The sequence below is a fragment of the Colossoma macropomum genome, unplaced genomic scaffold (assembly GCF_904425465.1).
Source record: "Colossoma macropomum unplaced genomic scaffold, Colossoma_macropomum, whole genome shotgun sequence".
Lineage (NCBI taxonomy): Eukaryota > Metazoa > Chordata > Actinopteri > Characiformes > Serrasalmidae > Colossoma > Colossoma macropomum.
Genome location: NW_023495168.1, coordinates 35,704 through 63,602, shown reverse-complemented (window position 1 = coordinate 63,602; position 27,899 = coordinate 35,704). Strand labels below are relative to the sequence as shown.

General features: G+C 37.7%; 1 protein-coding gene across 1 annotated transcript; it reads left to right on the top strand.

Annotated features, from left to right (window-relative positions):
* The first annotated feature begins 315 nt into the window (after positions 1-315).
* Positions 316-27,777, top strand: LOC118801072 (SLAM family member 9-like). The gene is made up of 4 exons (XM_036561261.1): positions 316-479; positions 18,974-19,267; positions 21,467-21,730; positions 27,499-27,777. Exons 1-4 carry the CDS (start codon positions 425-427, stop codon positions 27,597-27,599), a joined length of 714 nt encoding a protein of 237 aa, XP_036417154.1. The 5' UTR covers positions 316-424; the 3' UTR covers positions 27,600-27,777.
* The last annotated feature ends 122 nt before the right edge of the window (positions 27,778-27,899 follow it).

The following is a 27,899-nucleotide window of genomic DNA, read 5'->3' as shown; positions in this document are numbered from 1 at the left end:
AATGGTTCTTCCAATCTGAATGTGGCACAATCATCAACCAGCTCATTGAGGAATAAACACCAGCATGTTAAAGTTATATTGGTCATTATTGCCATTGTGTTCAAAGCAAGCGGTTTATATATAGTTTTATTTATTATCAACTAGCAAGAATTACTGACCATAGTTTTTTCTCTGTTTTTGGTCCATGGCATTGGAATTCAAGATTTGCCCCACCCACAAATTTATCACATTCATTCAAAACAGCAGTCCTGGAATACATTGTTAAAATATTTGCATATTATTTCCAATCACTTTATAATATTTACGGTCTTTGTTCATTTTTCTTCCTTTATTTGTTGCTTTTTCAAGTCTAGTTAACTATGGTGTTTTAACTTGTGCTTGCATCATACAACTTACTTCCTTGATTCAGACACTTCCTTACACAATGGCGGTGAAAACGGAGCTGATCTTTGTTCTCTTCAACTTGGTCTCACTTACAGGTAAGAAAACATTCTAAACTTGATTACTGCCTGTCACATTATAGAGGTTCAGCTGTACTATATCCAGTAATCCTCTTAATCATTTTTAATGTCATGGATGAAGCAATCATGGTCTATCATTTACCCTTGCTGCCGTCATGGAGGTATTATATATATATATATATATATATATATTATGAAGTTAGTAGGGCCTAGTTTGTTGTAGTAAACAGTATTAAAAGTCAAAGGCTTTATTACAAAAGCTGAAGAATGTTTTTCTTCATAATTGAACTTTTTACACTGTAATTTCTGTAAACGCTTGAAATGGAAAGCTTACTAAATTACCTAACTATATATCATATAAAGCTCAAGGCGTATTAAGGTAATATTGACAAATTTAAAACTGTCCTCCCTCAACATCGACAACAGCTTCTCGAACTTGAGTTATGTCAAGGGTGTAAACGGGAAATCACGTGAGGTTCCCGCCACCCTTTTCAAACATATCAGGCACATGGGGGCTTTTACAGTTTGACCCTTAAGTTGTATGACACTTAGGTCATGAAACTGAGATCAGGCAGGTTTGGTCATAAGATTCTCATAGACTCTTGTAATGACCAGTTAAGGGGTTTCTCAGTGCCTTACAATTACCTAAACATAGTTGATCAGCAAAGACATGTTCATGAACTTTAATGGAGCAATGACACTAATGTAGCTAATAAGTAATGAAGGCTTCAATCCTTCTGGTTGACACAGCTACAATCTATTATATCATCCTTGTATCTTCAGTGCAACACTAAAGAAGCAAGCTTAAGACACCAAACTTGTTTTGGCCAATCAATTATGTTTGGAATAAGGGGAAAACTCTGTAGATTAGATTTTTGGTAAACCATGCCTTTAAAGGGGCATTCAGGCCTATATTGTGGATTTTATCATGACAAATAAATCACTCTAGTCTGATTTATTTGTCATGATAAAATCCACAATATATTATAGCATGGGGGATTTCTCCAAAGAACTCAGACAGGTACAAGATCTGCAGCCAGTTGCACCAGCTGAATGTAAGTTTGATCGTAGCCTAGTTTGAACGTAAACTGTCACTACATTCAAGTTTACGAGCTATCAGAATTTAACCAGTTGCACCAATTAAAGCTACGTTGAAACTATGTTAAGTTATTACTTAAAATTTACACATAATCCTATTTTATGTTCGGAAATGAGATGTGTTCCAAAACCTGGTGGGCAACACTGTTCAAGTACACAAGTGCAACTGGCTGCTGGTCCATAGCTCTGCTTTTTTGTGTAACTCAGAAACGGCATACAAAAAAACGGGAAAAGATGTCGCTAAGGCTCAGGCTAGCCCATGTTGTTTGCAGGCCAGGCTCACTCTGTTAGCTCGCTAGGCTACTAAAGCTTTGCTACCATATGCAAAGTAATGCCCTTCAAAATAAGAGTCCTGACAACAAAAGAATAGCTAAACTAAACCAAACATACGCATGCTCTGACACCACAGTATTATCCCTTTGTTGATTAATGTTCTGTCATCACTGTACTCAGCATGCATTGTGCAAATATGTTATTCAACCATTGGGAATCTGCCCATGGTGATGAATATGCGCTGATGTAGTAGCTAATAAATGTACATGATATTTGGCTTCCTAGCAGTAACATTAGCCATCTGACTTCCTTCTGTATTAGCCTACCAGCAGAAAAACAGACACTTCAAGCCATCTGCCATCATGTATCCACCCTAAATTGTTTGTAGTTTTTCAAAAGTTACTCCCACCTTCAAGATACATCATAAGAAGAGGGTTTACCTTGTCCTCAATTTGGACAATGTTGCTCGCAGGACGATTGTGGCACCGGCGTAGGACTGAGTATGCATGTTTACAATAGTTGTAGTCATGGTTACATTTTTCATTTTGACCAGAGTGCCCCTTTAAATCTGTGACACCTCAATTGTTTGCAATTGGACTGAAAATGAAATGACCTTTACTTCTTAAACTTATAACCAGCTGTATTTATGAAATGACTTTTGCCCTCACATTTAGAAATGATAAGCTTATGCTAACAATATAGAAAGAGTCATGGACCCCCACATCTTAACAATAATTGCAGGCACACTGTTACATTGTTTACGAGTTTACTCAGACAATTAACAAATATTTCTTACACTTAGCTCTGTGTTGCAAGCTATCCAGATATTCAGATTCAGATTCTCACTGTTTTGGTTATGTGTTCTCCAGCATCTATTGCACATTGTTCACTTTTGTTATGGAGAGAGATGTGAGCTGCACATGCATGGATGGTACTTCATAGTGGGGTAGCTTGAATGAGTCTACAGCCTGAAAAGGAAGAAGGGCAGGGTGGGGCCATGCTAGATGCTTGAGTGGCTAGATGAAGTTGTGTATAGAGTACAGTTTCCCTCTGCAGGCACAAAATGCTGCTCCCCCATGAGTTTTCTTGGTTTTCATCTTTCAGTACCAAGGGAGTCCCCTACCCCAGTATGATTCAGGAGAAGGGGCTGGCCCTCAGTTCGGTTTAAAGACTTTGTGCTTCCTTGGTGGTGAGGATTTATGTTAGGGGAGGGTGGGGGTAGTGTAGTGTGTTCAGTAAATGTTTTGGCTTGATAGTTTTGGGTAACGTGTTCTCCAGCATCTATTGCACTTGGTTCATTTTTGCTATGGACGCTGATTGGAGAGGGGGGGGCTAAGAACCAGCACGGGGATGTGTGCGCATGTGTGTGTGAAGAGAGAGAAAGACGTGAGCTGGGTAGATAACAAGCTGTTAGAGAGAAAAAGAGAAACTTTGTTGAATGCAATTCAGTTTTGATTATCCATTTATATAAACACACAATTAAAAACTTTTAGTTAATCAATTAAAAACTATTACAATTCTGCAGTAAACTACTGTTTTCCTTAAATACAGCAGAGTGCTGTGAAAAGAGTGCATTTTTGGTTATACACGTCCCGCTTCTTGTCAAAGAGGTTGGATTTTACAGTAAATAGCTGTTATTTCCAAAGCATATTGGGAAAGTGAGTGTTAATCAGTGCAGTCAGGTGGAGCCTGTCCTGTAAATATCGTAGCACTTGGGAAAAGCATTCTGTCATTCCTTGCAGTTGTTACTGTCATCCACAGATTCTTTCACATTAGTTTTTGTTTGTTTGTTTGAACGTTATTCTTACTCCAAAGGTGAGACTGAGTGCATTTTATGCATGTTACATATCTTGTTATTCCAACCATCATGGTCATTTGTTTTAGTTAACTAGCTCATCCTGAAACTGTCACACTGAAAAAGACATTGTATTACTTGCAGTTTCACAAGTTTAAAACTTATTTTAAAAAGTGTACGTAACTACTATAATTTATTGTTTATAAGGTTTTATTGCCAGTAACACTTTGCAGTAATAATAATAATTAATTTTTATTTACAGAGCACTTTTCATTCTGGTGGCAGCTCAAAGTGCTTTACAGACAGGTGATAATGTTTTACAGTAACAGACAAGACAATAACAAAAGTTTAAAGGAAAAACCAAAGAGATGTTTTAATTAAATGCTATGTTAAAGAGATACATTTTCAAATGTTTCTTAAAAGTGAGCACTGAGCTTGTCTGTCTAATAAAAGGTGGAAGTTCCACAGCTTAGAGGCAGATTAACTGAACGAGGCCTCTCCATGTTTACAGAAGCTATTTGTAGAAGGTCAGCATCATCAGATCTAAGATCACATGCTGGAACATAAACAGACAGACATTCTGTGATGGAAGTGGAGCTTCAACATCATTTACAGCCTTAAAAACCAGTAGGAGAACTTTAAAATCTATCCTGAAAGATACAGGTACCATGTGCAGTTCTGTCAAAATGGGAGTGATCGCTCTTTTTTTTGTTTGTTTTTGGCGCGCTGCTGCATTTTGTACAAGTTGTAAAGGATGTATTAGTTTCTTAGGAAGTCCAGTAAGACGAGCATTACAGTGATCAACTCTAATTGTAACAAATGCATGAACAAGTTTCTCTGCATCGCTCTGAGACAGAAAAGATATTTCAACAATATCAGCAATATTTCTATGAAATGGTGAAAATCTACTGTGGTGATTGTGTTTTACATGCGGGTTTAATCAAAGCTCAGAGTCCAAGATCACACCCAGGTTTCATACTTCAGGTTTAGTATACAAAGCTAAAGAACTGAGCTTCTCATAAAGCATTTTTCTCTGAGTTTTAATATCACGTATCAGTATTTCAGTTTTTTCATTATTAAGGTGGAAAAAAAATTTGACATCCACTGAGGTTGTAGTACTGGGTACTGTTTCATAGTTAATAGGTAACTATTCAGGAACTTTACAGGAAGAAGTTCATATGCTCTATAATTATTTACTGAAATGGGTATCCTCAGAGGAAGTGTGAGGCACCACACCACACTATACTGAATTGTGACACTGATGTGCTTGTTTTGATCAGAAACCTTAAACGGCTAACACACATCTTCATATTTGTCAGTGTGAACCAATTTGCACATCAGCCTGCAAATGAGACAACTGCTAAAATACTACAGTATTCAGTAGACCAGTCTGCTTGCTTCTTATCTTGTGTCCGTGTGCATATAGAAATATACATACACACCTCTGCCGAGCCTCGGTTTCCTTTGCTGTGTTCCCCAACCAGCTGTCATGCTCTAAGCTGTCTGGGAGCAGACAGGTGTTGTGCTTGGTACCCTCTTCCTCCAGACTATGTCTTCTTCATCATCCACCTTCAAGTTCATTGATGCACTGTTCAATTTCTTCAAACTCGGTGACCACCTCCCATTTCCAACACCAATGTAGTGTTGATGAAGATCATGTGGAAAACGTGCATACAGGCAAATGCTCTTTCATTGAATAGGCACTTCAACAGCGAGTCTTTAAAAAGAACTGTGAATTTCTTAATTCATAATGCATGATTTATAGTAATAACTAATACTATACCTTTATCACATTAGGTAAGAGTCGATAGTAAGTAATATATGGCCTGAAAATATGATTAATTATTATTATCATATAATCTTAGTCCAACTTTGTATTGTAACTTTTAGAAGTAAATGATGGTGAGATTCCTCTCTGTCCCTTTGTCTCTAAAACTTATTTTGAATCACCACCAAGTCAAATGAATAGACACCAAACAACCGACATCTATTTATATTATGAAATGAAAACATTATTTGTCCAGTTGAGCCATCAGTGAAAGGATCAATTAAATTCACAACTGACAGTGAACAGATTTTATTAAAAATAAAACACATAGAGCAGGCTTCTCAAACTCAAATGACCTAGGGGCCATTATCCAGGTGTTCTTCTACAAGAGAAGCCTGTAGAAAAAATGTAGGAAAAATGTCCCATATTTTCATTCAGTAATGAATTTTAACCTCATTTATGCACTTATTTAGGCACATATTAGTCATTGCTTATTAGCAAGTCTTCTATCACCACAAACCACTACTACTGCTAAAGATGAAGACGATGACATTGGTTTTATGTATTAATACTGTTACTACAGTATAATAATGTGTTTGATAAACCTTTCAGTGTTGAATTTAATTAAATAAACTTGCATTAACAATAGAATTGCATGGAACTCCTATTATGATAGAGTTAGCATCTCTGTTTTTGCTGAAGTGCTGGGATTGGAAAGCAGTTAACTCTCAGTGGATTAGATTGATTATTCTGGTCATATTTTAATTCTGACTCACTGTATCTCCTGGTGTGTGATGAATGAATCAGACACATGACAGACCCACAGTCTGGTACTGTGAGACCTCTGATGCAGATAAAAGACTGTTTGTTTTGGACTCCTGTACTACAACATTAATGTAAAGATACTGTTAGCTGACTTGCTAATTAATCTTAGCCAAGTAGATACAGTGCTCTTTTATGATTCGTTTTACCATCTTGTTTTGGAATAATGAGCATGGTAGTGCTTAGCAAATGAGTCATGGACCAGTTCTGACTCACACTTATTACTTTCATCCGGCCACATACCGCAGTGGAATGACCGCAATGACTTCATCCAGATTCGGGTACACGGCCACAACGCAACATGAATTATACTATAACTCTGGGGTGATATGGGCCAGAATTGAGCCAGATCATAGCCATAACTCAGCCTTCATGAAGTCATCTTTTAAATATAATTTGTACCAGATCAAAGCCACATTTCAGTCTTCATTAAACCAAGTTTTAGATATAATTTGTGCCAGATCAGTGACAACTCAGCCTTCAATAAGCCTTGTTTTAAGTATCATTTGGGCTAGATCACAGCCCCAACTTGGCCTTCATTCCCTGATAGCAAAACTACTCTGGCCCTGATCTGGCCCAAATGTGCCCCAGTAAATGCTTTATTTTAACATATTTTAGCTTTTGTTTTCTAAGTTGTTCTCCACACACCCCGTCTCATCTCCAGGCTATTTATTTTATTGTTCTGTCAACATTAAATGAATGTTGGCAACAATCAACAGTACAGAAAAAGAAAAATCTGGGTCCAAGCCCCCAGGAGCAAGCCAGTGGTGACAGTGGCAAGGAAAACTTCCCTAACAGCAAGGGGAAGAAACCTTGAGAGGAACCAAGACTCAGAAGGGGGACCCATCCTCCTCTTAGTGTACTTCACTTGGCTGAACTTGACTGGTAGCAACTGCACAATTCTTGCGACTGCCACCCTTGTCTGATGCTAAGGCAAACTGTCGAAAAGCCAGCTTTTCAACGTCATTGCTTGTTGAAGCCATTGATTTTTCAGCCACTGTAAAGAAAAAAATGTTCATATTTCCTAATAACTGTGGCTTCTACACACTAAGTTGCCAGTTCGTTTGATACAACACCAGTTTCACAATAATTAATGATATACAGTACATCATGAGGACAGGAGTTTTTAACATCAGGTAGGGGATAATTCTGTGGCTAAACAGTTTGTGGATCAGAGGGGAAAGAACAATGACAAGAACTGTGCAAGCAAACACAGGTCCGATGGGTTCTGAAGGCCAAAGACTGAGCAACATGCTATTACATACATAGGTACACCTAATGAACTGGCTTGAAAGCTCTTTAATGTTTTCAGGATTTGTCTTGATTTCATAAATGTGTTTTATAAGTCATAATTATCTCATAATTAATGTATTCATTTATTATACATGTAGATTGAAAATGCTCTGCTTTGAAATAATCAACAGAAGTTCTTAAACCATTACTAATGTAATTGTAACTGTAAACATAACTACAATAAGCATTCTAATTCACTCCGTTCTGGCCCCTTTCTTTCCTCATTCTGGTCATAATCATGTTTGTTATGATTTGGTAATTCAGCCAAATTATGCATTTTAATTAGGAACTAGTTCCGTGACATCACCATCATCATCATCATCATCATCATTATTATTATTATTATTATTATTATTATTATTTGTTTCATATCCTATGGAGAAGCAATAAGGCAGAGCTGAAGTAAAAATACCATGATTTTAATGGTTAAAAAAGAAGAAATTTAGTGATTTGGAATGGCCATCCCTGAGCTACATCTCAAAATCAGCCACATCAGTCTTGGATGGCAGAATGAAATGAAGTTCGCCGAGTAATACAAGTGTGCAACAACTTGCTTGTATTATATTTCTCGTTTAAAAACATGGTGTAGCTAACTAGGTATCTTTTTTCCATATTTCTATGATAGCAGAGTAAATATATTTACAGTTTAAATGGCTTACCTGGACCTCAGCAGCTCCACTTTCCCCCTTCTGTTTTTTTCCTTCAGCTGAAATGACAGCTAACATCAATTAAGATATTGATGTGTCATTAGCAAGAACATTTTTTAATGTTTGTAATGTTTGTAATAGATAAAAACATGGTTACTTATCAGAAAACTAAGACGTATTTTTACAAAATACATGGCAAACTGCAGCTCCATTAAAAGTGAAGGTCTGAGACATGTGCAAAAACATTTTGCCACAATAGTGTGAACACTGTTTGACTCAGCAACTCAGAACTATATCAATGCTGATATAAACCTGGGCCACATCCAGCATTAGAGACCCACCTACCACATTGAATGACTGTCCAGCAGTGGGCCAGATGCAGTTACAAGAACCTCAATATTTATTCACTCCTGCTGAGTAAAAAATGAAATACTTTATCTAAAAGTGTCATTAAAAATAAAAACACTAATAAAATATTAGTATACTAACAATTATAATAAGAACAATTATAATTATTATTATGCAATACTTAATAATACAGCTGTGTGTTACAGTTGTGAGAGGACAGCATCTTAGTCACCTTTAAACCACCACTGTCAGAGCTGGCCCACCTCTCAAACACTAGGATAACCAATTAAATTTAAAATTTCCAGCAGCCCAATCTGGCCAACTTGTGAATCAAGCATGTAGCCCAGAGTCTGAATGCCATGATGAACCTTGAACGTGGCTGGTTGCATTTGGGCCACTTTTGGCCCAAAACAGAAATGCTGCAAAGACATTTCACATAGTTGGTTGCATGTGACCCAGAGTCTAAATGTCAAAATATGAGGTGATATTTGTTTCATAATTTGAAAAATAAAAAAAAAAAATTTTCACAAATACATAGTAGATAATTCACCAAAGTGAGGTCCACAAATAAATAATATTAGATGCACAAATATTTTGTACTTCACAAATATCTTCAGAAATGTGTTTGGGGTTCACAAAGATGTTTTTTCCCCCAACTCATTTATTTGTAAAATCAGTTGCATTCATTTGTGGATCGCTCCAAGTGCATACACATCACACAGCACACGCTCAATCTGCTTGCATTCATTTGTGGATTTCTGGATCAGTTCTCATGCCAGCTTCATGCACATCAATCCACAAATGTGTTTTTTTTTTTCCACTGGGTGTAATCCAGCCCATAGACTGTGTATAAGAGTGGGCTGCACTACAAGGGATAAAAAGTAAAGCCAGTAAAGTCTCTGACGCCCTCTGGTGGCTGGCTGCAGTACAACTTTTAACCCTGCCCACTCCCATTAAAGTGAATCCAACCAAAACCAAACGTTGGCTGTGTTCAAAATAGCCTTCTACATACTGCTTGCATACTGATTCTGCCCAGAATAATATGGACTATGCAGGGTGTGACCAACATGAATTTCTCCAGTACGCCAAAGATACCCGGATGACGTACTGCTTTGGCAAATTTTTCCAGTACACTGCCAGAGCTAATTCTAAGACAGAATTTTTAGTGAACAATATTAATTTTGGCTAAATACTACATACATAAATGCAGAATTTTTAAAAACTCTCCCAGTTGGTTTGCATTCCAAAATGAATTGGCTTTCCTTAAAATCCATGTGTAAAAATGCTCAACATGTGCTCATTATGAAATTTGTACTTTGAATATTACTGTCTTGCGTCTTTAGCCCGTGGTTAGTTTTATGTAAGCTCTTATTCTGTTAATATGAATGTATTTGTAAAGCCTTTTTCGTACTGATTGAATAAAAAAAAAAAATAATAAATCTTCATTGCAAAACGCAGTGCAGCCTTTCTGGGAGGACCTACCCATTGACATTTCTTCTATACGATTCTAAACAGCAAAATGAAAGAAATTTGACCAAATGATGCTGCACTCAGTGCCACATTGAAGCCACACCAGTTCTCTCTGCTGATCATGACTTTCTGCATAATGTGGATAATAAATGTGCAGTAACTCAGCTGAATAATACGCTCAACATCGCTTTTTAGGCTCTTGCATGGAGTCACACTGCTTATTATCCAGCCAGACTGGCTCATATTACCAACTACAGATGTAATCAAAATGAAATGACTCGCTAACGGAGGAAAACGTGTGTTTGGAAACCACACAGGTTTACTACACAGATGAACCCGAAGCTGACATGTTCAAAGCTTATTTTTGGTTTTGGAGATTGGTAGAAAACACCTCCCCATCCTCTGTCATTGTATTGGTTGTATTTTAAAAGTCACACAGGCTCATCTCTTGATGAAAATAAATGTACAAGCTACAGCTAGCAATGGTTGCTGAGCAGTGATTGGAGGGAGGGGAAACTGTGTGTGCGGTGTGGAGGGGGCAGGTGTTGGGGGGGGGTGGTTGTGGAGGGCCCAAGCGCAGAGCTTTTGGGTGTTTAAGGTCAGCGTGCTCAAACAAAGGAACTTCTTTAAAAAGGGAAACTAAAAAGAACAAAAAAAAACACCCTCAAGCTCGAAAGGGCATAAGGGTGAGTCCAGCTCACCAACCTGCCTTGAGATTGTCTTTTCCTTTTGATCTCGTTCTTTTCTTTTCTTTTCTTTTGCCTTTTTTCTTTGCCTTCAGTGCTCGTCCTTTTATCTTTTCTTTCTTTCTGTCTGTCTTTCTTTCTGTCTGTCAGTCTTTCTACCCACCTTGGCTGAAGTACCGTACCAGTTACCCCTCTTCAAAGATGTAACCCTGAGCTGCTGTTTGTGCCAGCTTTTATGCAGCGTTCCCCAGGTGCAACCGGTCAGCACTGATTATCGCTAGGGCTTCTGGGAAATGAACTTCTGGGAGCTGCACCTAGCAGATCTCCTGGCACGACACCCAGGCCCCCTAGTCACGGCTGGTATCATAGCCTGACCCTGATGTTGGCAGTCTTGTCGTGGCCCTGTCCTATAGTACTGCACTTGGCTTGTCGCTGCGTCTCATTTATGGGGCTGCGACCTTCAAAGCTTCCATTTCTTGGCCGCATATGTCATAAACACCATTCCATTTCAAAAGAACGTGGAGGATCCTTGAAATGCAACCTTCTTTCGGCCGAATTCTGAGAATGCACCGATGTATCAGATCCAGTTTATGAGGAGCCTGACCTCTTCCTATTTCCCCCATTGTATCAAAAATAGGACTGCAAAACACCAGACGGCACCCACGAGGGAGTCCTCAATGAATGGAGGTGAATGGAGCTAAACAGCTAAAAACAAAGTTAAAATAGTTTCACTTGCCCAGAACTTTACTTCATCTTGAACGTACATGCGGCGCTGTTCTAAACTCCTATAACTTCAAAAGTTCAAAAGCACTCAAAAATATAACAGTGGTGTTAAAATATTTTATGCTGTTCTGTGTTCAGGAAATGAATGTGTTCCTTACATTCCTAAAAATGTTTAAGCATTTATAAACTAGGATTTTGCACAAATGCTCCATCTTAACACATTCATTTTGGACTCACTCAGGAGCGCCCTCTAGTGTTTGAGAAACCTGGAAGACATTACAGTGGTAGTTCTTCTCTCTGGATGTATCCTTCTCAGCCCTGAGTTTCGGTAACCCTGTGTCACAAGCTACTATGATAGAGAAGCAGGGCCAGTTTGGAGGGAGAGCAGGAGAATTTGTTTTTAAACATATGTTGCCCCCATTTGTTTGTGAAAATTAGTTTACCATATAAATGGCTGTAAAGGAGGTTATGAACAAACATGGCTGACCAGCTATGTTTTAGTACTGTTGTGTGAAGTTGTCAGTATACTCTTTTGCTCACATTTATTAAAGTGTGTAAGGTAAAGGGTTAATATTTTAGCTTAGACGATGAACAGTGAGGGAGGTAAAGCTACAGCTGAACCCAAAACAGAGCTCTTAATTAAAATACAACAGGCGAAAGCAGCAAACACTCACTACCAGCCATAGCTAAGACACACAGCCAACTGTGTAGGGCTGAGAAAGTCACTGACGTTAACTAATCTGATAGTTCAACTTCAGTTGTGATTTTGAAGTTGAAAATATTGTAAGGCTTTGTGCTAAATCTCTTTACAGGTACAAAAATACGAATAATAATTTTGTTTGCATCTAAAAAATTTAATTATTTAGAATTTTTTGAAGAAACTTTGGGTATTTTGAGGTTGTTTGTACTCTAATTTGCAGGTTAAGGTGCAGAAAAGAAGTTTAAAGGCTTTAAAGGCTAAAGGCTTGCTGCAAGACTCTTTGGCTTCCTGTATCTGGACTTGTTTGGGCTGAAAGTTAACCATTTTTTCTATTTTAAGTTGCTGTGTTCATGTGCACATTTCCTGTTTAAAGAGTTTTTTTTTATAAGATTCAAACTGAGATAAGTAGATCTGTAAGCGGCCTGTAAGTAGTACAGCAACAGGGTACTGCACATGTACACATCAAATAGAGAAGTGGTGCATTTGTTCATTCCTGATATACATTACATTCACATGTCTAGGATGTTTTTTTATTCTCTTTTTATCACAAAAATATGCAGTGAGTCAATTGCATCCAAATATCTTATGTTTTCCTTTAAGGAAATGTTAACATGTCACCTTGGTAGATAATAGATAATTAATTAAAGAAGAATGTGTATCAGTTTATCTGAAAACTGTTTCCAAAAAAAAAAAAGCCTTTAGAAAGTTTTGTGAGGTTGCTCTGAGTCTGTAGTCCCCCCTGTGATGCAACATGGCATATTACACCTTGGTCATACACATACATGCTCAATCCTGCCAAGAGTACTAGTTCACTGTTAAGTGGTAGGATCTGATAGAGTTCATAGCAATGGTCTTTCTTCCTGTATGTTATGTCAAATATATTTGTACCTGGGTTAGATGTAAGGATATTTCTGTATAAATGCATGTCTAGATCTGTACTACTTTCAATGACAGTATTGTTTAAAGTAAAATCTTGCTAAAATCATGTCATACTTGGAGTAAGCTACTAGATAACACTCTTCAGGGCCAGGAAGTACTCAATATGTTGAGTACTAACCCTGCACAACATAAAGATTTAGATACAGGTACTAGTGGACAAGGTGTTTTATGGACACAGTTTTTGTCTCTTAATAGTCACAGTGGTAAAAGGGTTCACAATTCTATGAGAAGTTTTAGTCATTCTATCAAGTCAGTCATTACATTTTTTTGTCAGAACGTCAATATACATCCCCATTTCCAAAAAAGTTGGGATGCTGTGCAAAAATGTAAATAAAAACAGAATGCAATGATTTGCAAAACACTATATTTAATTGAAAATAGTACAAAGCCAACATATGCTAAAACTGAGAAATTTTAATGTTTTCTCAAAAACATACATCTATTTCAAACTGATGCCAGTAACACATCTCAAAAAAGTTGGGCCATGTTTACCACATCACTACATCACTTCTTCTTTTAACAAGTCTGTAAGCATTTGGAAACTGAGGAGACCAATTGCTGTAGTTTTAAAAGTGAATGTTTTCCCATTCTGGATAAAGGATTTCAGTTGCTCATCAGTTCAGGGTCTACTTTGTCATATTTTTCAGTGGGTGACAGGTCTGGATTGCAGGCAGGCCAGTTAAGTACCCGGACTCTTTTACTATGGAGCCATGCTGTTGTAATAACTGCAGAATGTGATTTGGCATTGTCTTGCTGAAATAAGTGAGGCCTTCCCTGAAAAAGACGTCATCTGAATGGCAGCATATGTTGCTCCAAAACCTGTATATATTGTTTAGCATTAATGGTGCCTTAACATATGTGCAAGTCACCCATCACTGATAGAACTCTATACCACCATGGGTGCTGGCTTTTGAACTGTGCTCTGATTACAAGCTGGATGGTCCCTCTCCTCTTTAGCCCAGAGGACTATGAATTCAAAATGAATTTAAATTTTTGATTTGTTGGACGAGAGGACACTTTTCCGCCTCAGTTTGTCTTAAATGGGTTCGACCCCAGATGTGTTTCTGGATCCTGTTTATGTATGGTTTCTTTTCATAGCAAAGTTTTAACTTGCATTTGCGGATGCAGCCATGAACTGTGTTTACAGTCAGTGGTTTTCAGAAGTGTTTCTGAGCCTATGCAGTGATTTCCAGTACAGAATCATCTGTCTGTTTTTAATGCATTGGTGCCTTAGGGCCTGATGATCACTGTCAGCCAATTCTGGTTTTCAGCCTTGTCCCTTGCATAGAGAGATTTTTCTCTGGATTCTCTGATCCATTATGTGTCTTAGATGATGAAATCCCCAAGTTCTTTGCTTTTTTTTACATTGAGTAATGTTATTCTTGAATTGATGCACTATTTGGGTGGTGAGACCCTCCCCATCTTCACTTCTGAAAGGCTCAACCTTTCTGAGATGCTCTTTTTATACCCAGTCATGTTACTGACCTATTGCCGAATAACCTTTTGCATTACACAGCTTTGCCAGTCTTTTGTTGCCTCTGTCCCAACTATTATGAAACATGTTGCTGGCATCAAATTTAAAATGGGCATATATTTTTGAAAGAAATTCTGTTTCAACATTTGATATGTTGTTTTTGTACTATTTTTATTAGCACATGATTGCATTCTGTATTTATTTACATTTTATGCAGCATCCCAATTTTTTTAGGAAATGTGGTTGTATGTACTTCTACCAGTACTGAAGTCACAGATTTATGCACACACACACACACACAAGTAAAATGGGCCATAAAAGTGGATGCACTCTAGCAATTGGTTTATTTCAGGACAACTCTGGCTCTGGATATGACAGTCAAGCACAGTTTGGTGATTTCTCTGCTCAAACACACCTACTGAACCTGGTAATTATCAGATGACTTGAACCACAACCATCACAAAATGGTGCTAGACAAAGATCCTCCGCAAGAGCTGCATATCCTTGCTGATGTTAAAGGTTGGTTCCTTGACTCAATACACCTGATCCAGCTCTCCAACTCATTAAAACGTAGTGTTGAAACTGTACAGTGCTGTGGGCTACCAGGAGCAGGATTTTGGAATCTTTCTATCATATTTAGTAACATTAATTTTGTAACATTCATGAATTTTGTAAAATTACCTTGCGGGATACCCAATTTTTTCTGATGCACAGAAGATGGAAGGGACTGTGGCAGAATGGCTGTCAGCTATGTGTAGGTACATGATCTAACATAAATAAATTAATAAATAAATACATACATACATACATACATAAATAAACCAATCCATGAGATTGCTTGCCCATGGCTCCCAGAATAATCATGTCTCAATTCAAAGTTTGATATTTATTGACAGATACTTAAATCTGTAAAATTGTGATTGTGAAAGTTTGGTAGACATGTAATGCTAGTATAATAAATTCTTAGGTTTTACCTGACAGTTTTCTTAATCAGATTTTCTTGATCACTAAAATAGATAAGGACATAATGTGATGCTGGTTTTAGGTATGTAGAACTTGTATCAGCTTTTTTACTCTGTAGTTCTGAACTACTTTAAAATTCTTAAGTAGCTATCAACATCCAAAACAAACAAACAAAAAAAAAAAAACGTCAGACTTGTTTCAGTGTGAGAACAGTGTTTTCTGCTTTAGTTTTGAGGCCCTACATTTTGAAGCATATCCATAGACTAGACTAGTTCCATTATGACATTGAAAGTAAAAGGTAGTCTAGAAGCATAACACTCAGACAAGTAATACAGACAAGTACTAAAACCGGCAGATAACCTATCTTTAAAACAACTAGATAAAGTCGCAGCTAACATGCAGACTAACATTTAACACAGCAGGCTATAACACTCACCTGTGATAAGTTTTCACATGTGATTATCTAAGTTACCTTATTGGTTCCTCTCAAAATCTAATGGGACAGTAGAAATAAAAAAAATAAATAAAGATATTTATTCACATTGATTTATCAATCATATTATTAGTGTCTATGCAAATGTGATCACTTGTCAATGATTGGTTGTTTTGCCGTCACAGAGCTCTAGGTGTCTATTTAGCTAATGTTAATAACTGGTGATTGCCAATGAGCAAGTTGCAAAGAGAGTTCAAAATACACTGACAGGAACAACATGTTTTCCTTTTCCTACATGAAAAACTTTAACAATGTGAAGCTAAAGTTAGCAGTAAAAGGAAATGAAGAACGATTTTTCGTGTTTGCTCCTTATAAACTCTCTAAGAAATGCATGATTCTTTGATGATTCCAAATCACTCTGAAGCTGCACAATACTCTGTTCCCAAGGCTCTGTAAGGCTTGAGCTATTTTGTTAAGTACATGCTTGCTGTGATTGTTCAAGGTAATGTGGGCATTACTAAAAGGCTGTGTTAAATTCTGATTGGCTGGAGTATACCCAGCCAAAAAAAAACAACTGATGTGCCTGTGAACAGTTTCAGAAATCCACAAATGAATGCAGGTAGATTGAACATGTGCTGTATGATGTAAATGCACTTGGAGTGATCTACAAATAAACACAACCGATTTCACAAAGTAAGACAGGAAAAATGTGTTTGTGAATCCCAAAAACATTTGTGAAGTGATTAGTTATTTGTATTACGTAAATATTTGTGCGTCTCTTATTTATTTATTTATTTTTCAAATACCACCTCAAAGAAAGAGATAGTGGCAGAAAGAGAGAGTTAACAATACACACTGCTCTCACACACCTGGTCAGGAAGAACACATATGCAAGAATGCTGTTCATAGATTACAGCTCAGCATTCAACACAGTCATCCCTGCCAAACTCAGTCCTAAGCTCACAGACTTGGGTTTGAACTCTCATCTCTGCAACTGGATACTGGACTTCCTGACGAGCAGACCCCAGGTGGTGAAAGTTGGGTACAGCTTCTCTTCCACACTCATCACTGATGGAGATGAAACAGCCTACAGAGACGAGGTTGGTGCTCTGTCAGAGTGGTGCCGTGACAGCAATCTCTGTCTCAACATCAGCAAAACAAAGGAGATAATCATGAACTACAGGAAGCTGCAGAGGGGTGGTCACTCTGCCCTATTCATCAATGAAGAGAAGTGGAGAGAGTCAGCAGTGTGAAGTTCCTCAGTGTACACCTCACTGATGACCTCACCTGGTCCCTCCACACCAATACTACTGTGAGATCTGCCCGTCAGCATTTCTTCTTCCTGCGTAGGCTCAGGAAGTTTAGTCTGCCTCCTCACCAACTCTACAGATGCACCATAGAGAGCATCCTCACAGGATGCATCACTGTTTGGTACAGCAGCTGCACCGCCCACGAATGCAAGGCCCTTAAAAGAGTGGTTAGGATGGCAGAAGCCATCAGAGGTAACAAACTACCAGCCTTACAGGACATCTATTACTCCCGCTGCCTGAGGAAAATCAAAGAGATCCGGTCAGACAGCGTCACCCAGCACACGGCCTGTTCACCATCCTGCCATCAGGCAGGAGATTTCGCAGAATACAGGCTAGAACAACCAGGCTAATGAACAGTTTCTACCCACAGGCTGTCAGGCTTCTGAACAAGCTGTGAAGCTGTGGGTCCTTCCCCAACTACCATTTCACTCAGTCACTTTGTCAGCATTATTATTATATAATATCATCTCTGATATGAACAATAACACTTTAACACTAAGTCACTTTAAAGAACAATAACACTGAGTCACTCTATAATGTATATTGTCTCTATATTGTGTGTATATTTAATATATTTCAGTTTGTTTTTTATATTTTACTTTTACTTATTTACTTTCTGTAGAGTGATTACCTGAGCCTCACCACAAGCATTTTAATGCATAAATGTCCTGACATGTGCAAATGATAAATAAACTTGAAACTTGAATGGGAGAGAGATATATTATTATTACTCATATTTTCTTGGACCCTATGCACTCGGTTGCAGACCTCCATCAACAGTTATCCGGACACACAAAAAATTACAAAGATAGAATTCTGCATCATATTTTAGATTTAAAATATTGTTTCTTAATTGGTTTTAATAAATAAGTGTTTTACTGAATGACTATTCTGCATTTTTAAAGTATGTTAAAACTATAGATGGAGATAACTTCTCTGCTTTCATGTTTCTGTTACAAACAGTTTTTCATTCTTCCATTTTTTTTTTTTTTTAATGGTTTTGTTGGGCATGCCAGTCAACATTGTTAAATTGCCGCACATTTTGTTGATGTGTAAATCCTCATATTAAATAAAAAAGTAGCAACTGCACATTTTACAGATTAAAACGGGTGAGGATACATAGCTGAGCCCCAGCTCCTTACATACCCATGCCCCTGGTGTACAACATATGACATATGTAGACATTTTTAATGTCACTGGTGAACTAAATAAATAAATTAAAAGCAAGTTTCATCAACCATAATCATTAAACACATAATGTACACAAGGAATCTACACACATTTTTGCTCTTTAACATTCACTTCCAATTTACACACATAATGTCCTCTTACTTAAGGACTTAATTAAAAAAAAAGGTACGTATTCATAAACATAAACAAGGATTTATTTTTAAAAAAAAAAAGTAAGATAGGTACAAAAGTACACAAACACTACAAAAAAATCCAATATGGTAAATTCTCAAAGTAACAGTAATTGTGCATTAAAATGTGCAGAACTGTGTGTTCTCTGTAGAGGATATGTAACTTACTGTCACTTAGAAAATCAATAAAACAGACATAAAAACAGATAATTAACAGACATATGACTGTATATTAAATAACAAAAACAAAAGTGTCTGAACACATGCTTGCCTTCACTGTATGTATTATTGTATGTATTAAGTTTGTATTAGTCTTTAACATGCCACAGTGCAACCAAGAATAAAGGAACAATCACAATGTAACAAAAATAATTCTTATATTTTCTCTTTTTTTCCTCTCTCTTTACAGTGTCCAGTGATGTGTACAGATTGGTTGGCAGCTCTGTTCAACTGGACATACAGGATCCTGTACCTGAGTTTGTTATGTTATCCTGGGTTTTGAATGGAGATGATAATATTATAAAATATTATAAAACAACTAAAAAAACTAAACAGTATTCTGGTGAAGGCAGAGTGGAGTTCAATGAGGAAACCTACAGTCTGACACTGAAGAACTTACAGAAGACTGATAGTGGACTGTATGAAGCACAAGCATCTGTTGCAGGGAGTGTAGTTGTTGCTGAGCACAGACTCTCTGTGTTGGGTAAGTCTTATAGAAAATCAGTCAGTGAGAGGAAATATGCAGTCCTGACACAACACTGCTGTTATTAAGATGGCGTAATTTTATCTATTCTTTATTTAATCATGTGCTATATTGAGTTTCTCTGAAGGCTAAAAACGCAAAGTGCACTCTCCTGTAAGCTACTTGTCTGCTTCAAGTTGATTTTTTTAACTGAGCGCTGCTCAGAAAGAAAGCCATCCAGGTCATGTAAGGTTTCAAAATGTATCATTCACTCATCAGTCCATACAGTCGATAAAGGAACTTTATAAAACAGCCCATTTTGAATGCTTTGTTTTTGTGATGTCACAAAACCCAGTGCATTTGGCTATATCCACCTATTCATCCTACAGCAGTTTAGCTCCACCCATTAACAGTGAAGTTTTTGTTTGAGACACAAAACAGAGCAGCCAATCAGAACAAAGCTCATTTTCATATAACAGTCTTAAAGTAACAGTAATAAACAGTGTTTGTTTACTTATAAGGAAAATGGCCATGTGAAGATGAATTACAAGTGTTTTTGCAACCCTACATGAACATCATCAGTCGAACCTTAAGGAAAAAAAATTGAAATGCAAGAAAAATGTAGGATATAAGCTCTCTGTCTGTGGTCTTCGCCTCTGATATAAAGTAATGAAGAAAGTAAGGCAGGCACTAAATTGTGCCTAAACTGGCCCTTTAACATGGCTCTTTTACATGTTAGGAAAACAAATGAATTTGATATTAATTGAATACACCCATTTTAAAATATATGTAAATTGTTAGCTTTGAAAGAATGCAATTATCCCAAATGTTAATCCAATCAAAGTGAAAAAAATAAAATAGAGTGAAATGTATTTCTTTTCATTCTCATTGGATTTCCACTTGCTATCATGAGACACATACCCAAATAAATTAAACCTATTGTACCTGAAATAGGATATATCCTACAATACCTAACTGTTTTGGATCTTTTGTAATGATTTCTGTTATTCAAAGATTTTATTGGCTCTGTGATTCCATCTATTTACATATTGTTCATGTCTTTCTCCATATTAAAAGATTAATGTAGATAAAATACATTTTTAAAACATTATTTTCAAATACAAAGGCAGTGTCAAATGCTGAAAGAAATGACAGTGAAAAGACCTGCATGCTGGTTATGCTTTCTTGTGTATAACACACTCTTTTAATTCGCATCCACTTTCATCCACTCTGTAGGCTACTTTAGACACTCCCCCTTGACAAGCTGATGACTCACTTAAAGAAAAGTCTTGTGACTATAAGGAGTCAGCTGTTTTTGCAAATGGCCTGAATAAAGGGTAATATCACAGATTTATTAAAAATTCAGCATAACTCAGTTGTTGAGATTTAAACAAAGTTTTTAAGTGTGAAATGGCGTATTGTACAGAAACTCACCCAATTTCTTTTTAGTGCTGATGATAAGGATGAGGCGTCATGACGTCTACAACACAAATATAGCCACAACTATCCAAAACAACCACTGAATGCTGATTATAGTAAAATATTAGTACATCTGAAAAATAAAATTTCTTTGGCTACTTTTTTTGATGGTGTGTGTGAAAGTCAACTGTGAGTCAGGTGTGAATATTGGCCTAAAGGGCCAAGACCTTATCTCAAAACTATAATAAAACATAATGTATTTGTAACCATTTTGTGTGAGGCAGCCTTTAGAGGCATTAACTGCTTTGGATGTCTGGTTCCTATCACCAACATTCCAACCAAAGTTCCTCTAGAACAGCGTATTTCCCATCAGCTCACAGTGAATGTCTATTTAATGAATGATTTATTTATGCAGAAATTTTGAGAAATCATTGGAATTTTCTTTTAACAGCAATACTGAAACTAGGTCAGTGTAATATCTTCAGCATGAGTGACCTGTTTATTTAATCAGCTTTTGATTTTAACTATAACGTTCCAAGAAAACATAGTTTAACGTTGACCCTCAATCCACCAGCTTGATTTTAAACACTAAAAATTCAGTTGCTGTTTTTTTTTTCTACTCATTTGTTTCTGAGATCTAATATCAAGACCATCACCAGTGTTGAAAAGGACCTCAGCTACTTTGAAAGATGAAAACCGCTACAGTCACCAGCTTTAAATGATTTCTTATCTGTGATGAATGATTTATCATTGACTGACTGTCAGCATTACAGTGATGTGTCTGTATATCTTCTACCTCAGATCCAGTGGAGGCTCCAGTCCTGACTCACCAGCTAAACGGAGACGCCTGTAACATCACTCTCACCTGTAGAGGTCATGACCTCTCTATCAGTTCCAGCTGTTATAATGAAACCTGTGAGGAGAAGGAAGTGACATCACCTGGAGGCATCACCCTTTCCCTGTCTGTCAGTGGCAGCACCATCATCTGTAACCATAGCAACCCAGTCAGCTTGAAGAAGGATGATTTGGAGATGGGAGAACTTAAACGACTCTGTGCTGATAAAGGTGTGTACACAGATACATACAGACACAAACACTGCCAACAAAATCACCTGAAGTAGTGGGAGAGATTTAAGCTTTTGATTTAGGTGGCACTAAACACGTGATTAAACAAAGCAATGCAATCATCTTAAGGAAACAACAGAATCTCTAGTAACAGGTGCAGTAACACAGTACTGAGTGGTTGAGCTGTGTCTGTCTCTTGCAAATTCTCACTTTCCTATAAGCAGCACAAGCAGCAGCATCTGCATTCAGCATCCAGCCAGGATTGGGAGAAATGGATTTAACAGTTCATCCAGTTCAGGATTGCAAGTAATCTGCACAAATGCTCTGTTAAGAACCTAATGAATTTAATTCATGGGTGATGATGTTTTGTGTAGCTTACCCCTAATTGAAGCTCAAAGGAAAAAAAGAACAGCGATGTGCACAATGGCATCTATGCTCATTTCCTTGGCAAGAAAAATGTCATTTACAAGCCAGAGGTTCAACATGTGCAAACAGGGGGAGAATGAAACAGTTGATTCTTTTATCACAAAGCTTTGTATGCCTTGGCTGAATATTGTATTCATGGAGTGTTGCATAAAGAGCTAATTTGTGATACTTTTAATGGGGCTAACAGATACGTGACTGTCTGAATGCATGCAGTTAGACCAAGACCTGTCAAGACCTGTTTAAAGAAATCTTCAGTAGCTCAGACCTACCTGTTCTCAAGGATGCAGCGAGGCCTCTGCTAGGACCAGGTTGGTTTCTATTAGTTGTTGTCAGTGTCACCTGCCTGCTATGGGAGACAAGTATATAATTAGAAACCTGCATATTGGCCTACTAGGCTGACCAACTATCTCAAAGTTTGGGTTGGTTGCACATCTAGGCAATATTGACATTGAGACATTAAAAACACGCAATCCAAAGCTATGCAGTGGGCTTGGTGAGGTTTGTCAGTCACGTGCTCTTCAAGATGAAACGAAGGGCTGTTCCTTTTTCTTTTAAGACTCCCAGAAAAATCCCTTTACCGTTAAAGTCAAAGACAAACTGCCACATGTGGAAAGGCTAGGAGTAATCAACAAAGTAGGAGACCCAACAGATTGGTATGCAGGTGTAGTTGTATTCCCAGAAAGTCCAGCTCTGTGAGGATATGCACAGATCTCACCGAGTGTAATGACTCAGTATGTCGGGAGAAGTACATACTATACAATACTCATAACACCCTTTGTCCACTCCCTTTTCAGGAGGCTGCCCTGTGGCATTGCCTCTGTGCCTAAATATAAAAAAAATCATTCTTCAGTTGGCTGAAAAAGTCAAAGAACTTCTTGATCCACTATACAAGGTCAGAACAGCTGGGTTTGGGTCACTGAACAGGTCAAAGCTTTCCAAACACTGAAAGAGGCATCTGCACCTGTGCTGGCCATTTATGAGCCAAACAGGGATTGCAAGGTCTCTGCAAGGTCTCTTATGGTTTAGGAGCAGTTCCTCTCCAAAGGTGGAAAGAAGAATGCAAACCAGTGGCCAGTGTCATGGTCACTTACTCAGACAGAGCAAATGGATGCAAATGTATTCACATACCCAGGTAGAGGCGTATGTCTAACATGGGCATGTGAAAGATCCCAGGATTTCCTTGTTGACAAGCACTTTCAGCTGGAAAGAGACCATAAACATCTGTTGAGCCGTCTTAGAGTACAAAAATTAAATGCCCTTCTCCCTTGTATACAGAGTTCCTAGAAGACAAATATACAACCCCAATCACAAAAAAGTTGGGATACTGTGTAAAATGTAAATGTGGTTGGTTTGGTGTAGTGAGTAACACCTCTGCCTTCTGTGCTGTAGACTGGGGTTCAATCCCCTGCCTGGGCAAGCACTATGCACTATACCAATAAAAGTCCTTGGGCGAGACTCCTAACACTACCTTAACCTACCTGTGTAAAAAAGGCACTGCATTAAAAACAGGCATGATTTTTTATTGGAAATCATTGCATGGGCTCAGGAACACTTCCAGAAATCATAGTCTGTGAACACAGTTCGCCGTGCAATCCACAAATGCAAGAAAAAGCTGTGTCATGCAAAGAAGAAGCCATATGTTAACATGATCCAGAAACGGCGCCATCTTCTCTGGGCCAAAGCACTTTTAAAATGGACTGAGGCAAAATGGAAAACTTTTTTTGTCATCAAATGTCAAAAATTGTCAAAAATTTGAAATTCTTTTTGGAAACCACAGACATTGTGTCCTATGAACTCAAAAGGAGAAGGACCATCCAGCTTATTATCAGCACACAGTCCAAAGGCCTGCATCTCTGATGGTATGGGGTTGCATTACTGCCTGTGGCATGGGCAGCTTACACATCTGGAAAGGCTCTATCAATGCTGAGCAGTATATAGAGGTTTTAGAACAACATATGCTCCCATCCAGACAGCGTCTCTTTCAGGGAAGGTCTTGCATATTTCCGCAAACAGTGCTAAACCACACACTGCATCCATCACAACAGCATGGTTTCGCAAAAGAAGAGTCTGGGTGCTGAACTGGCCTGCCTGCAGTCCAGACCTTTCACCAACAGAAAGCATTCATCATGAAATGAAAAATCCAGCAAAGAAGACCCAGTACTGATGAGCAGCTAGAATCCCACACCAAGAATGGGACAACATTCAAGAATGGGACAACATTCCTATCACAAAACTCCAGCAACTGATCTCCTTACTTCCCAGACATTTACAGACTGTTCTTAGAAGAAGAGGGGATGCTACACAATGGTTGACGTGACCCTGTCCCAACTTTTTTGAGATGTGTCGCAGCCATCAAGTTCTAAATGAGTTAATGTTTTTTATGAAATGGTCAAATGTCTCACTTTCAACATCTGATATGTGTTCTATGTCCTATTGTGAATAAAATATGGGTCTGAGATTTGCAAATCATTGCATTCTGCTTTCATTTATATTTATTAGCATTTTACACGGCATCCCAACTTTTTTGGAATTGGGGTTGTATATATGTAGACTGCATCATGTAAAATCTGCCAGTGAGTTTTACCTAGCTTGGCCACCTAAGAAAGTAACTCAAGAGAGAAAGTGTGTTTTCCAGAGCTATGTCCAGAGTTGTGCACTGATGAATGGCCTGAGTAGTGAATCTGCTTTGAAACAATTCTGGCCAGAACGTGTATTTCTCACAGTACAAGATGGCCTTATACTGAAAGGAACAAGGCTTGTCATCCCTCCCTTAATGAGAAATGAAATTCTAGTCAAACTGCATAAAGGTCACCAAGGGCTGGTGAATTACAGAGAGTGGGCACGTCAAACAGTATGGTGGCCAGGCCCAGCCAGCAGCTAAATAAAATGCTGCACAACTGCAGAACATGCATCACGGAGCATCAGAACCACTGATGCTGCCTCACTTACTTTACTGACCTTGGCAGGAGTTAGGATCAGACTTGTCTATGCTTTGGAATGCAAAAACCTACCTGCTAGCAGTGGATTACTACTCCATGTGGAGGATGCCCATTTAACTCCTTCCAGGTACGTGAATATGATTATGATTTTAAATCTATATTTGCATGGCATGGAATTCCGGAGACCCTGGTGACCGGCAATTGGCCCCAGTTCTTTGGGCTAGCCTTTGCAACCTTTGCTGAATCCTATGGGTTCTGCCACATTACAAGCAGCCCTAAGTTTCCCCAAGCAATGGTGAGACTGAGTGTACCGTAAAAACTGTAAAGTCTCGTCTGAAGAACACTGTAGACCAATAGCTCTGCTTCCTTAGAGCCACACTGCTGCAAAATGGCTATAATCCAGTGCAACTACTCATGGGGGGAGGTCTTAATGCTCTGCTAAACTCTGAACTACCTGATGGTAGGACAACTGCTCGGAAAGAGAAAAAGAGGAGGATCCTGATTGCAAAGTGCACAGGTGCAGTTTTTAACTCCTGTTCAGAGGCAGAGACTTGTGGCTCAGCAGGTGCCAATGAATGACATCCCTGACCTGCTGTCTGGACTTATTAAAACAACTGGACTTACAAAAGTCAGTGAAGGGATAAAAAATGACGTGTTCTGTACTCATCAATTTATAGCTAATTGAATTTGCTAGAAAACAGTTGACATACATATGTTTAACAGTGTAAAACAGCTAAAGGTCCCACTTTATATTAAGTGTCTCTAATAACTGTGTGCTTACATGTGAACAACATATACAACAACAATGTAACTACTAAAGATTTAGTCACTGTTACAGATGGATTACAGAAGTACACCTTATTTAATTACACATGTGTATCAACTTCAGTTTTGCCTCATGTAATTACACAAGTGTATCTTAATAGTTGTATCAGCCTATTCTCTCATGTAATTACACAATGGCAATAGCATATATGTAATCACATTTGTAATCAGACTGGGACAGCATTTTTAGGAGATTTTTTAGCTGTAAAAGGAAGTATGTAATAACTTACATTAAGACATTACTTACACTGTATCTGCAAGCTTATCTAACTTTTAGCTAGCATTTATGGTGCTAGTGCTGTGACATTGTAACCAGTTTCAACTTTAAACCATGTTGTATGTATATGTGACAGTACAGCAGTTCCCTTATCTTGAAATGTAATTTTTATGACATTAATTAAATGTGGTGCATTACCTCCAAAGCAATTTCTATATTACCTCTCCATTATTACACAGTACCTACATAACAACTACACAGGAACTGTCCACTTACTTAATATTGTAACTTTAACATTACACTACAAGAAAGTTCCTTATGTAGGAGATAAGCTTGTGTAATTACATTAGGCAAAACTGAAGTTGATACTCATGTGTTACATAGGCTGAACATCTGTAACAGTGACTAAATCATCAGTAGTGTTTTTATATGTTATTTATGTGTAACTACAGAGCTATTAGAGAGCAAAATGTTTAGAAAGTTAAGTACCAATAAGGCCACTTTAGGCATTAGCCCTTAGAAAGACGGTTGAGGAATGTGACTGCCTGTAAGCATGTTGAGTGAAGCTTGCAGTAAAGTGTCTAAATTACAGTTTAGACTCATGAAACATGACTGTTTTGCTCACCTTTTACACTGTTAAGAGAAAATGTAAAGTTTACTTGACTTTACTCATGATTCTTGTATTGTAGATCATCAAATAGTCTGATAGGGTCTGTTATTGTGCTAAATAATGGTCATAGATTCAGGCATTATGCTAATAAATTATCCTAATTCAGTCCTAGCTAGAGATCTTAGTAAGATAAATGTCTTCATGCATTCCTACATACTGTAAGGCAGAATTCTGAAATAAATTAAACAAATCCATCACAAAGGCACATTTAATTAAAAAAAAAAAAAATATATATATTCTGTATAATAGGCACTGCATGAAAAATGCCATGCAGCTGCATGTGATCGAGAAAAACTTGGCCTGTCTAGTCTAGCCCAGGGGGACAGAGATGGTCAAACCTCATTATAAATCTGCTTTCTGTGTTTTGGCTAGTCTCAGCATCAAAAATCAGGATGATTTTATTAAACTCATTCTCATGCAGCTATTTACACTGGAAGACAATTTTTCATGTTAATAAAAAGTGGGAGAGCAAAAGTCAGGTTCTCCACTCTAATAAAACAGGTAATACACAGGCTCAAGATGTTAAATATCTTTCACAATTTTTGAAAGACAGATCTTTGTTTAATCAATGCAATAAGACATTTGAATTGAATAGGATAGACAAAGAGACTGAAACAAATCTGTTAGTTAGTTCTTTTACATTTGGTCACTATATTCAATACAACAATGGGTTTTGTTGTGTGTGTTTCAGGTGCAGCCTCCAACGCTCCCTCTGCTGGTGTATCTTGGTGTTTGCTGAAGACTCTGCTGTATTCCATCGTTCTGATCTTCATACTGTCTAATTCATTATAGCTGCTTTGGTGATATGGTATGCTACCTGCTTAGTATCTTTTAACTGTTAGAATTATGTTACCCATTTGACATCTCTTATGGCATGTCTTCTTGAACTGATTTATTTGTTGGGTTGATTGTATTTTGCCCACATACCCACTTCACAAGCTTATGGCCAATGTGAAACTCCTGTGCTAAAGTGATATGGCACTCTTTCATTACCTTCATCATGTACTGACACCTTTGATAAATCTTAATCAAACAATATCCACATATATTAATAAGCAATATGCATCACTAATGACATCCAACCTAAGTTAT

Excerpts from the sequence above, each read along its gene's own strand:
- LOC118801072 (XM_036561261.1), top strand. The coding sequence starts at position 425 with ATGGCGGTGAAAACGGAGCTGATCTTTGTTCTCTTCAACTTGGTCTCA. Across the intron at positions 480-18,973 it reads CAACTTGGTCTCACTTACAG|TGTCCAGTGATGTGTACAGA; the intron begins GTAAGAAAACAT and ends CTCTCTTTACAG. Across the intron at positions 19,268-21,466 it reads GCACAGACTCTCTGTGTTGG|ATCCAGTGGAGGCTCCAGTC; the intron begins GTAAGTCTTATA and ends CTTCTACCTCAG.